At 43.3% G+C, this 13,418-nt stretch overlaps 2 protein-coding genes and 2 pseudogenes across 2 annotated transcripts; 3 read left to right on the top strand and 1 right to left on the bottom strand.

Annotated features, from left to right (window-relative positions):
• The first annotated feature begins 881 nt into the window (after positions 1–881).
• LOC103980447 (probable auxin efflux carrier component 1d) lies at positions 882–2,932 on the top strand. Its single transcript, XM_009396871.3, has 6 exons — positions 882–1,664; positions 1,747–1,832; positions 1,927–2,084; positions 2,457–2,533; positions 2,631–2,701; positions 2,794–2,932. Exons 1-5 carry the CDS (start codon positions 901–903, stop codon positions 2,695–2,697), a joined length of 1,152 nt encoding a protein of 383 aa, XP_009395146.2. The 5' UTR covers positions 882–900; the 3' UTR covers positions 2,698–2,701; positions 2,794–2,932.
• Positions 2,933–4,539: 1,607 nt separating this feature from the next.
• On the bottom strand, positions 4,540–6,125 carry LOC103980446 (basic leucine zipper 23-like). The gene has a single exon (XM_009396870.3). It carries the CDS (start codon positions 5,532–5,534, stop codon positions 4,923–4,925), a length of 612 nt encoding a protein of 203 aa, XP_009395145.2. The 5' UTR covers positions 5,535–6,125; the 3' UTR covers positions 4,540–4,922.
• Positions 6,126–8,532: 2,407 nt separating this feature from the next.
• LOC135671968 (calcium-binding protein CBP-like) lies at positions 8,533–9,589 on the top strand (annotated as a pseudogene).
• Positions 9,590–10,376: 787 nt separating this feature from the next.
• LOC135671969 (eukaryotic translation initiation factor 3 subunit E-like) lies at positions 10,377–13,015 on the top strand (annotated as a pseudogene).
• The last annotated feature ends 403 nt before the right edge of the window (positions 13,016–13,418 follow it).

A 13,418-nucleotide genomic window follows, 5' to 3' on the forward strand; every position in this document is an offset into this window, starting at 1 on the left:
TTTAAACTGAGAAAACAGTGGGTGTTGGTGTGGATGCATCATCCCTGTAGTCACTGGATTTAGACATCATCTCTACGTGTTTGTATTCCAAACAGAAATGGCATCGACTGAAAACTTTCCCAGCCACCTTTGTTAATACCATTGTCTCATCAGAAGTTGCCTACGATCCCACCACTGCCTAATAAACAATCCTTATCACCACCAGATTACATCACCAAACACAGGGACTCATCACAATCTATATCACATATCACATGGATGATGGATGCATGATCATTATAGAAGAAGATGAATCAACTCTCCTTAGCCTTTGTAATGCCAACCATCTCACCTATGGATTCTCGGTGGCAACCACATCTCGGTGCTCATACTACACGCAAATCTAGAAGCCGCAAACCATTCTTGGCTGTCAGTGGCCCTACGGAAACCACGATCCAAACTCGAGTTACATGGTGGATTCTGTGGAAGCATGCATGAAACATCCATTCCATGTACGTCCCGTGCCGTTCATGACCACGAGAACTCCACCACCCCAACTTTGAGTTAATGCCGCTCGCAGTCAAAATTTGAGGTCTGCTGTCTTAACGAAGCCTCCTACCCCAACCAGTGCACGACCAACACATTTGCGATTGGAATTTGGTCTCACGCATGGCTGTAAAGTCTCTAATCAAAAGCTACACTTCGTGGAAAATGGGAGTCAACAAAGAGAGGAGTGATGTCGTTTTCTTTGGTTTCCCCACTACGGAAGTGCTGGTGGTTTCGCATGGCGTCCAAATCAGGGGGTGATCAATGGTGGGATTCCTCCTCCTCCTGTTGACCCAACGAGTGCCCTATATATATGAACGAGAACGCCATGCATGCAGTCACAAGAAAGGTTTGGGTTTTGGAGAGAGGAAGAAGATGATCTCCAAGTCGAGTCTGTACCATGTGGTTGAGGCCATGGCGCCGCTGTACGTGGCCATGGGCCTCGGCTACGCGTCCGTCCGGTTCCGAGCATTCACGCCGGAGCAGTGCGCGGGAATCAACCACTTCGTCGCCCTCTTCGCCATGCCGCTGCTCATCTTCCGCATGATCTCCTCCAACGACCCCTACGCCATGAACCTGCGCTTCATCGCCGCCGACACCATCCAGAAGGCGGCCATCCTCGCGGCGCTCGCCCTGTGGGCGCGCCTCAGCGCCCGGGGCTCGCTCGCCTGGGTCGTCACCCTCTTCTCCCTCGCCACCCTGCCCAACACCATCATCATGGGCGTGCCCATCCTCCGCGGCATGTACGGCTCCATGTCCGGAACCCTCATGGTCCAGATCGTCGTCCTCCAGTTCGCCTTCTGGTACGTCCTCGTCGTGTTCCTGTTCGAGTACATGGCCGCGCAGCGCGCCCTGGTCGCCAAGCAGCAGCAGGCCGCCGCCCCCGCCGCCGTCGTCCTGACCGTCCTCGATGGCGACCAGCAGATCAACGCGTCCGCAGTCGTGCCGGTCACCGAGGGAGATCGCGATGCAGACACGAACACTGAAGCGGCAATGCCGCTACCTCCAGCAGAAGCAGAAGCAGCGATGGCTGCGCCATCGGCGAAGCTAATTCTACTGATGGCCGCGAAGAAGATCCTAAAGATTCCGAGCATACACGCAAGCATGCTCGGCCTCGTGTGGTCTTTCATCGCATACAGGTCTCGAAACAAACACTTGCTGCTTTCGTCTCCTCCATATATTAGCGGTAACTCTTACTACGTCTTCTGCAACATATGGCAGGGAAGGCATCAAGCTGCCAACCATCATCGACGACTCAGTGGCGATCATCTCTGTCTCGGCAACGGGGTTGGCCACGTTCAGCGTAGGTAAGCATTCACTAGCATAAGCAATAATGCTTACGGAAGACCGTCATCAACCTATAAAAGAATGATGAATCCACCCACGTATACCTACCTGCAGGTACTTTCATGGCACAACAAAGCCGGTTCATTTCATGTGGCTATTCTGTTGCGAGCTTAGCCATGGCGATGAGGTTCCTGGTAGGACCTGCTGTCATGGCCGCTTCATCGCTCGCCGTAGGGCTGCATGGTGATCTCTTACATGTAGGGATTGTCCAGGTCAGTGATGTTGTTCTATAAGCAGTTCTATTTTCCTTTTACTGAAGATTAAGTTGAGGTGTTCCAAACCTTATTCCATAAATTTATACTTAGTATGATGATATTTATATATAATTTACCTTTGAGAAAATTTAGAAAAAAGAATTTTACAAGTTGTTTCCCTCTTTTTTTTTTTGTTTCTTGGATTTAATGGTTATGCCAATAGGGGGGATGATCAGCTATTTCTTTCTTTTGACCTACATGTAGTCAGTCAATCCTACAAGAAAAAGAGAGGGAGGACTAAGTTATTAGTTTAATGCTTGGATTCTTAGTGGGATACTTAAATGAGTCTCTCGTCTAGTCTAACTTGGTGTGTTGGATTCAACATCGCAGGCTGCTCTTCCTCTGGCTGTAATATCGTTTGTTTATGCAAAAGAATATAATGTGCATCCGGAGATCATGAGCACAGGGTATGGACCCTTTTTTAACTTACTAACTTCGTGATATTGTATATTTGATAGATTACATACATGATCATCACCTAATTAGTCTTTGATCGTATTGCAGGGTCATCGTTGGCACATTTGCATCCTTTCCCATCACAATCATCTATTACATATTACTAGGATTGTAGAAAGGTAAATACATAATATATAGATGAAACGAATGGCAGAATTCATATCGTAAAGAAGGAAAGATTTGTCTAATTAGTTTACTTCATCGTTTGCAGGTGAGGGAGTTTTCTGGTAGAAAGACTCGAGAACGATGATGATCATCATCCCCCATTGATTGATTACACATGAAATGTTTCATGAAGAAAGAAGATTATTGTTTTTTTTTTGTTTTTCTAAGAAGAAGATTTAGGGAAAAGAATGTTATTTGATAGTAATGGGTTATACAGATTATTGTTTGGTCATGAGAAATACTACACTTATCTGAATGAAAAAGGAAGGAATGTGTGATTGATTGTAACAAAAAAAAAACCCACTGATGAACATCTAAGATAATAATACTAAACCGATTCATCACATAATAATAGGCATAAAGTAAATTTGATAGAAAGAGTTGACTTGTGACCGAACTATCATCAACAACACCAAGAACAATTATAGCTGAATTTTGCGTGAAATTAAGTTGAAATCAAGCGATTTGATGATGATGATGACGATGATCCATGCTGGACCTAAAGAGATGTTTGTGGGATGAATTAAATCAACAACACCAAGAACAATTGTTGGTCTTCAGTGATACCGATCATAAAAAATAAATAAATAAATAAATATTATTGGAGCAATGAATCTTCCATTACTATCTGCTGCTGCAACTCTATTTTATGAAGCAGCAGCTTTCTACTGTCCAAATCAATCTTGCATCACCAGAAGTTGACTCTATGTATTATTGGTTTATGAAACCTTACTTACGTGTCCAATGCTTCACATTAATAAACAAGACTAGTTGAATTATGTTTCTCGTTTTAAATCCAGAAAAAAAGTGCTTCTGAGTAATCTATAATCAGATCCACGTCCATTGTGTACATATATAATTTAAGCTTCCACCAGTCCAAACACTAAAATCTTGCATGTATGTCATGATGGGTGCTTCATGTTAGGTATAGTCAGTAAAACGTTAATGAAAACTCTAATTTTATATTAATACCTTTTAGAAGCATTTATGATATAAAAAATGTATATATTAGACATATTTTAGGCATTACATATTCTATACATTTATTTAACTTATATATATATATATTATATTATATTATATAACCACTTCTAAATATAATTACTATTAATAAATACATTTAAGTTAAATAAATGTATAGAATATGTAATACCTAAATATAATTAGTATTCATATGTATGCATATGAAAGAAAGAAAGAAAGAAAGAAAGAAAGAAAAGAAATTAGTACTTGCGATGTTAAAATTTTGTCCGTGCAATCATTATTATTGAGTCCGAGAGAATAGATTTGTTGAAAACCGAGAATTATTCTATTATTCTATTATTCTTTCTGTTCTCCATTACTGTACTTTGTCTCTGGCAAGAAGAGTACAACAAAAAGGAGCTATCACATGTAATGATGTTTATCTAATCATTAAGATTCTTCCTTTGGTTCATGGAAACAATGCTGATTACAACAGTCCCTCGTCTTGGTGGTGGTGCAAACAACTCCGTATAGGATATGCAGATTTGCCCGACCATAGTAATAAATCTATTATTGACTGACTGCCTAACTACTCATAACGTTAGTGACTGCCCTTTTATGATTTCTTTTTTTGTTTTCGGCATAAGGAGATTATGAAACATCAACAACAGGTCAGTAAATTGGAGTCATTTTGAATTGCTGCACAAGCGAAAGCAGTAAATCCAACTCTCTCTCTCTCTCTCTCTCTCTCTCTCTCTCTCTCTAATCAAGCAATTATGCAACACCATATTACAACATTGCTGTAGAGAAAGGGAGTCGCTACACGTAATTTATGCCTTCACCTCTTTGGACACTCAGCAACACTTCATCACCACCACTCTATAGAGGGAGAGGCATCGATTCAACCACTCCATTACAGCAGCAAAAAACAAATGTGGATATCACTCTTTCTTTATGTCTCTCTCTCTCTCTCTCTTCTAAGCAAGAAGATTACTTATTCTGTACATATAAGATTTCCACTGAATTGGCCTGATAGATGCTACTCCGTCATCATATAATACAACATTTTTCTTACAATATGTATGTGATTTCCGCCTACAAGCTGTCTGATTCAGGTTTCGGATTCAGGAACATGGCTAGGACGGAGACAGAGATCAAACCTTTTGATTCATGTTTCAGATGCTCCCAGCTGTTTGTTGAATTGACACGGCTTCAACGATCTCCGAGTTCTGCTCGGTCATCCCCACTTGGATCAATCTGGCAGTCCACCACCACCGGCACACAGCTTCCTTCCCAGTCGATCACCTCCACGCACTGGCCATTGTTGTCGCAGTGTACACCAGCAGGGCTGCACTTCTTGAGGAGGGGGAACCCGCCGCGCACTTCCGCGTCGATCTTCCCTCTGAGATCCGCCAGCAGGTCTCGCAGCCTGACCACCTCCGCCTCCAGCGCCGCCTGCCCCTGCAGCCGTCGCAGGAGTTGCTGATTCAGGAGGCGCAGCTTCTTGACTTCCTCCTCCAAGAAGGCGGCGTGGGCCTTCTTCTTCTCTCGGTACTTGCGCACCGCCTCCCTGTTCCCCAGCGGCCTGCGGCGGGACTTGTTCGGCTCCTCTTCGCCCGGCCCCTCCTCCTCGCCCGTCGCGAACACCTGGGTGTGGGTGTGGTAGCATGTGTGGGTGTGCGCGGCGGCGGCCGGGCCCGGGGGGTTGCATGTGTGGGTGTGGGTGCATGTGGTGGTCCTTCGCAAGAACTCGTCGAAGCTCTGGGTCATTTCCGGGTTCGGCAGGAGCAAGTGGCTCGAGAGGTCCACTTCCCCGTCATCCATGCTTGCTGCAACCAGACAATTCCCCGGCAACACTCCAATCCTATATATGAATCAGGGAAACACCGCTGCTGCAATCGGATCCGACTGAGATGATTTACTCAGGCCCGTCTACATGAATCCAAGAAGAACAGGCGCAGAAATCGAGCGAACAACAAAGATCGCACAGAACCCTAAATCAAGAAGACGACGATCCCCATTCCAGAAACACGAACGGAAAGACGGCACCTTTGATGCGAGATTGTAGTACCGACCCAAGGAGCCGAGGAAAAGCGACAAAATCCGACCGTGGCGCAGAAATCCAAAGGCCCGGTCGGGGCTTGGGGATCGGGAGCCGATATCAGGCGAAGGGAGACGACCTCCAAGCAGGCGCAAGCAGGCGCAGCTTTTCCACTCTATCCTTGAGTTCTTTTGTTTCGGGGGCGGGGGGGGGGGGGGAGTTGGGAGAGGGGTGGCGCAGAGAATCTGGTAAAGAAAGGGCGAGAAACAAAGTGGTTTGAGGTTTCGATTTGATGGGAGTAGAAAACGAAAAGCAATCGACGCCACGATTCCCTTTCACTGCTTCCTTCCGTGGTGGCCTCTTTCTCATCCCCAAGTCGACTGATTGCAATAAAAATGCAAGCTTTTATAGGATCTACGATCCAACGTGAATCCACGGCCTTCTATTTTGACTTCTTCCTCTAATCCAAATAACATTTCTTTGAGAAGAAAACAAAATCTAACTGGTGTTGTCTGTGTCGATGGGTTTAATTGACGACAATCGGAGGAAGGCATGAAATTACGACTGAGCCCCACGCGAGTTCGGCAATGGAGAAAATAGTGGAGGGTGGGATGGTGATTGTGATGCTTCGCCGGAGTATGTTAATAGTTGAAGGGAGCTCGTGGCAAACACGAGCTAGCTAAAGGTTAAAGGCGCCCCAAAAAGGAAGCAGTTTTGGTCTACTGGGAGGAGAAAAGGGAGACAGCAGGGAAGAGAGACCGAGACGGAGGTCGTCGGAGAAAAAGATGCTCGGCAAACATGGTGGACTGGGAGGGTTGAAGACCTGCAACGAAGGGATTGGATTCACTGAAACGTTCGCCCGTCTCGATGATCCAACGGTGGGCGAGTTGCTCTGGCGATGATGTTTTATGGTTTCGCACGATGTGGTAATATTGGTAACTCTTGTGGGTAGGTGTTGTTTGGGTGCCGCACGATTTAGAGAATTCCAAATTATATTAAGATTATAAAAGTTAATAATTGTATAAGCTACTGAATGAGAGGTATTTTCCACCAATAGTATTATACTTACATATGAACTCAAATATTCTTCCTAAATCCTCCCAAATAATAAGAGTTATGATCTAACGTGTCTGTTAACTTAGCTGATAAGGATATTGATAATTTATCATAATATTTTAAGCAGATAAATTATAAATTATTCTATGTAGTTAGATCGTTTTTCCTTACACTTAAAAAAAAAATATATTGAAATTCTTATATTTAGATCTATTTAATATCTCGATCCTTAATTTAAAATATTTATATTGAAATCTATATAATTATAAAATAAATTATTTAATTCAATTTACCTAATATCATTGACTTTCCCGATAGAAGATATATCGCGTGACAATACTTATTCATAATAGTTCTTGTAAAATCTATTTATCGTGTTAAACATGATCAAAATTGATGGATTTGATTTTAAAGGTTGCTTCGGACTAAATCTAAATTTTGATGAGCTCCAATGACATCTTTCTTTTTCTTCTGTTAAATATTTTATTATCATTGACTTCTATTTAATTGCTAATTAAATGCAAGTGTTTTAACAAATGTTATCCCTTGAAATTAGCTGATGTCACCAACTCAAATCATCAATCAAGAATTCTAGGAGCAGTATTTCCTTAATAGCTATAATTTTTTACGAGTTTCAACATTTATTATGTTCGAGCCCTTCATATATAAATATTCTATAAATCAAAGGTTAAGGATCCATGATCTCATTGAGTATCTTTAACATCTCAAATATTATCTGTATTAGATCCACAGGATGAGATTTGAAATCTCATGCGATAAATCAAACCAAACTCAAATATCAAACATCTATTTTAAAGAAGGTTTTCGGAACAAACCTGTTTTTACACTTAACCTTTGTTAAAGAAAAAAATTCAATCCGCTTTACATTTTCTAACTAAAACACATATTAGATATCAGATCATATTTATTTATTTATTCCATATTTTTCGGTGGCCATCAATATACTATGCATAGGAGTTCAGATTAACTAAGCTTTCATGGTAATCATACATTACTAATCCATCCAAAACTCGTTCCATCCTTTCTTTTGAGGTGGGCTTGGGCTCTGCAACAAAAGCAACTAGCTAATATTTTTTGGATTTTACTCGTCAATTGTTAAAGTTTTGGGAATTCAATCATAATTTTCTTCTACATTTTAGCTTTAAGATTCTTTTATCTATATATATCGTTCATTGATAAATTTGACTTAGTTTCTAAATTATTTGTTATATGTCCATTTAGTTCAGTTAATGTTCATATATATATATATATATATATATATATATATATATATATATATATATATATATAACACATTTACTTGAAGAAATAGGTAAATAACAGTGCTAGGTTGCCACCTCTGCACAGCAACGTAACAGTTGACGTGAAAGCGTAGCGTCTCTTGATCTTGACTACTCGGTCAACGGGCAATCTTGTCTTTTAAGCTTCGTCATGCGACCACGTGCCGCCCCGTTGGCTTCTCCCGTGACGCTGCGCTCAGTTTAAGAAAGGCGTTTTAAACCTATTTCCCCGAAATGCCCTCACGAGGGCAAACTAGTGATTACGATTTGACCGCTGCCGCGAGTCCACTCCGCCCGTCCACCCCGTTCCTCGTCCCCGACTTCTCTAATTGGTCAACCGTTGACACAGTAACATCTTTATTTGCCTGTTCAAAGCGAGCAGTGAGTCTTCCGTCCTCCTCGAGCTCTCCCTGGATCGATCTCGATGGCGGGCCTTCCTACGGGCTACCCTTACCCCTACGGCCGAAAGCCTCCCTACAGCACAGCCTCATCCTACTCGCCGTCGGCGACTTACGCCCTTGCCGGCTTGAAAGCCTCTCAAGGAGGGGAAGGCGTACGGCGGGAATGCTGGACAGCCGGCTGCTACGCCCCTCCGCCTCCACCGGGCGGGTACGTGAGCCCGTTCGCGGCGCTACTGCCGTGCTTGTTTTGCTCCCGCAACGGACCCGAGCCTGGTGGCGTGCGTCCAGGCGGCGGACCGCGACGGCATCGGATTCATCGACGACAAGGAGCTGCAGCAGACGCTGTCGTCCTAACCAGTCCTTCAGCTTGAGGACCGTCCACCTCCTCCAACCTCCGCAAGATCGGTGAGTTCTCAGTGCTTCTTCGTCCACCTAAACATGCTGCGTCAAGCACAGAGTTTGCACTCATGTTCTTGTCCGAATGCCATGTTGCAGGGCCGAAGAAGTTCAGCTCAGTGTTCTACAGCCTTCAAAACTAGAGGGTACAGTACATACTTCGCTCATCTCCACCCTAATTCTTATTAATAATCTATATGCATACATCATGATTTCAGGCTATCTTTGAGAGATTTGATCGTGATAGGAATGAAAAGATCGATTCCTCAGAGCTTCGTGAAGCTCTACCGGGCCTTGGATTCTGTGTTTCTCCGCTGGTCTTGGAATTGCTCGTGTCCAAGTCCGATAAATCCGGAGGCAAAACCAGAGCCATCGAATACGATAACTTCATCGAGTAAGACTTCATCAAGCTCAGAACGACACATATGGTATATTTCTCTGAGATTTGTTTTCTGAATCTGATGTAGGTGCTGCCTCACAGTCAAGGTAATGAACCCCATCATTTCTTTAAAAGGAAACAAGAAGAAGCATTCTCTTTACGTTGTATTGTCTTCTGTGATCCCAAACTGAGTTGCTCACAACGCAGGGGATGACAGAGAAGTTTAAGGAGAAGGATACCATGTCGCCGGGATCAGCATGTTTCACCTACGAGTCCTTGCCGTTCTGCCCTTCCTCATTGCATAAGCCCAGCGACAGGTCGCCTCATGAAATAATATGGATGGCCACCTCACGGCCATGCTCTTGTAGTTCTGCAAATGGTGTGCATCTTGTCTTCGTTGCAGTTTGAGCTGTTGTCATGGAATCATTTCATAGCAATGATATTGGATTGTTGTGCTTATTATTAGCATGCAGGGTCTGGTGACTGCAGTTGGCTTGTGCTGATTGCCATGTGACTTGTAGTGATGTGTAAATCGCAATGTTGATGAGGTCACAAAGCAAATGCATGTGCCCTGAAGTCGATCATACTGGTAGTTCAACTGGTCTTGTCATTTCGTCGAACATTTGAAGAGCATAAGCGAAAGTAAACAGAAAACAAGATTTGACTGAACCTCTTTGCCCAATCTTGGCTCGTTGACGGCCCTTAGAACGATCCAAATGCACACGCGAGGGGCCACATGGATCCAACCCAAATTTGTGGACCACATTGACCCAATCGAGCAAAGCTGGTCTGGCCGAACCAGATCATCTGTGACCGAGTTGGTTTCTTTCGGCGTTATTTCTATCCGCAAGTCTGACCTAAATGCACCCCCACGGGGCCACATTGATCCAACCCGATACTGTGAACCACGTCGACCCATTCAACTAAAGCTGGTCTAGCCGAACCAGATCATCTGTAACGGAATTCGTTACTTTCGGAGTAGGGGATCGATCAGTCTTGCCCCACCTATATGACAACATACCTCGCGGTCTTCGCCGTCTCGTCTCCGGTGGCCGCTCGAAGGAGCAAACCCTAGGGAACGAACCCTTGGCCATGGCGGACTACGACCTCACATCCCGTATCGCGCCCCACCTCGACCGCCACCTTGTCTTCCCTCTTCTCGAGTTCCTGCAGGAGAGGGAACTCTACGCCGACGACGAGATCCTCAAGGCCAAGATCCAGCTCCTCTCCTGGACCAACATGGTCGACTACGGGCCTTAAATCCTGGACTAAGGTGGCGTTCTGAAGGAACGAGATGAGTGGGGCCGCCGACTCCTCCAAGGATTTCAACCTGGCGACGAGTCGAGTGGCATTCTGAAGGAACGAGATGGCGACGAAGGAACTAAGGTGGCGTTCTGAAGGAACGAGATGAGTGGGGCCGCCTTCTCGAGTTCCTCCACCCTCCTATCCACCATCTCTGCGAGAACACAAATAGGTTGTGGAGAATATAAAGAAGAGGAATCTAAGATATAAGGAAGGAGGGACGGAAGTAGACCTTGGGGCACGTCTTCTGTTAGTAGAGCACCTTGTGTACTACATCCAGATGCTCCATGACCGCTTTCAGGTGTGTTCTTTGGTTTTCATTAGTACGTCGATCAGTGACTTTGTTGCATGCGAATTTGCAGTTCATTGTTCTCTTTTTCTGTGTAAAACAATGTGATGTTGCTTATCGAGCAGATTGGGGCATTGAGGCTTTTTATCAGTACGCAAAGTTCCAGTTTGAGTGTGGTAACTATTCTGGTGCTGCAGATTACTTGTATCAGTATCGTGCCCTGTGCACTAACAGCGAGAGAAGCCTGAGTGCACTGTGGGGAAAGCTTGCTGGAGAGATTTTAATGCAGAATTGGGATATAGCACTTGAGTAGCTCAACCGGCTTAAAGAGATAATTGATTCAAAGGTGCTTTATTTCATAAAATGCATCAAGCTTAACCTTACCTTAATAGCGTTGCTAATGTATCATATTCTTTTTGTTTGTCATGCGAGCAGAACTTTGGTTCTCCTTTGAATCAGCTGCAGAACAGAAAATGGTTGATCAATTGGAGCCTCTTTATCTTCTTTAACCATGAAAGTGGAAGAAATGGAATCATCGATCTATTTTTTTAAGACAGGTTTGCCATCTAATGGATTCAAGAACATCTGTTTTTCTGCTCTCTATGTTTCACAACAGTTTGTAAAAAGAAAAAAAAAGAAATCTTGTAGCTCTTTCAATTTTACTCCTCATTGGTGGTGATCTAAGTCATTACTCAAATAATTTTCCTTTCTATAGATTAGTTGTCCCCTTATATATTGCTAAAAAATTTGTCACTGTAATTGTTTGTTGGTACTACCCAAAATAGATATATCAATATTGACTTCAAAATACTGTACCCTTGTGCATTGTGGTGTATTGCACGAATGAGTAATTGCATGGACGCCTTTCTATCATATTATCTTTTTGCCTGAATAGCCTATGTTGACTCCTCCAGAGATAATATAATTAAATTTTGTTCTAAAAGTCACTATTTTTTGTATACATTTGACATCAAAACTCGCGTTTATTCATTTTGATCTAGGCGGTGTAAGCTGCAGAATTTGTAACATGTCTGAAATTTCATCATCAATTAAAATGGAGTAGCCAAATCCTTATCTGTAGGTATCTGGTATATAACTGGCTGATTGTTGTGGCTAGTATTGCAGATCCATCTCCTGAACACTACTATAAAAACTTATATGCACAATAAATATATAATCAGTTGGCCAGACCTGAGACAAATATATTGGCTCATTGAACAGCTTGAACCTGTTAAGTACCTGACATAAAAGCAGGACTTCAACTGAACCCAGTCGGTTCCAAAATGGACTGACTGATAAACTGCTGCAGCTGGCAGTTATGAACAATTTATTGTTTTTAGGCATAATTACTACATCTGTTATACATATAAGACAACATTCTGCAAATGTACAATATGATTTTGCCTAAAAATTGTTGTTCTGTTGTCTAAGACGAGCCATAATTTATCATTAATAATCTGCAAGTGTGAGCCATTGAGTTATCTCTTGAAACCATTCATTCTTTTGTCCAGGTACTTGAATGCTATTCAAACAAATGCACATCACCTTCTTCACTATGTTGCAACTGCTGTCATTGTTAACAAAAGAAGAAGAAATATGCTCAAAGAGTTGGCCAACAGGAGCAGCATTGTTATGAGGACCCACTAACAGAATTTCTGGAATTCTTGTATGTAAATTATGGCTTTGATGGAGCACAAAAGAAACTTAAGGAGTGCGAGCAAGTAAGTTTCTCAAAGTACAGTGCAATTTCCTTCTAATTTTTTATCTGCAGGAAGGTTTAGTATCATAACTTATTTTTATCTAATAAGAAAATTATGCAAAAGAGATCATAAAGAAGTTTTCTATGGAAGATTTTGCCCTACTAATACACCTGTGAAATATGACACCAAGTTGACCAAGAACGGTGAAGGTAAATCGATTAATACAAGTTATTATAAAGCAAGGTTTTACTTACCGAATCGTACCGCCCGTACCGGGCGGTACGTACCGGTCCGAGAGGCGACCGGTACGCGGACCGCCCCCTACCGGGCGGTACACGCAAAAAATATCCCGTATCGACCGTTACGGGTAATATCGGGCGGTAACGGTCGAAATTTCGACCGTTACCGCCCGGTACCATTCGGTAACGGGCGGTAACGCAGCGCCTTTTCGGCGACGTCGCCGAGGCGACACGACGTCGCCTTTTTCGGCGACGTCGCCGAGGCGACACGACGTCGCCTTTTTCGGAGACATCGCCGAGGCGACACGACGTCGCCTTTTTCGGCGACGTCGCTATATATATATATATATATATATATAATTTAAATAAACGTCGCCTCGGCGACGTCGCCCCGTGTGGGGAAGGAAAAAGCGACGTCGCCGAGGCGATGCGACGTCGGCCATTAAAATATATATATATATAATATATATATATACATATATCACTCGGTATACCGCTCGGTATACCGAGCGGTATACCGTTCCGTACCGTACCGAGAGATCGTCGAAACTCCGGTACGGTACGAAATTTCAAACCTTGTTATAAAGTATAGTTGGATATTTAA

This window comes from Musa acuminata, chromosome BXJ1-4 (assembly GCF_036884655.1).
Source record: "Musa acuminata AAA Group cultivar baxijiao chromosome BXJ1-4, Cavendish_Baxijiao_AAA, whole genome shotgun sequence".
Taxonomy (NCBI): domain Eukaryota; kingdom Viridiplantae; phylum Streptophyta; class Magnoliopsida; order Zingiberales; family Musaceae; genus Musa; species Musa acuminata.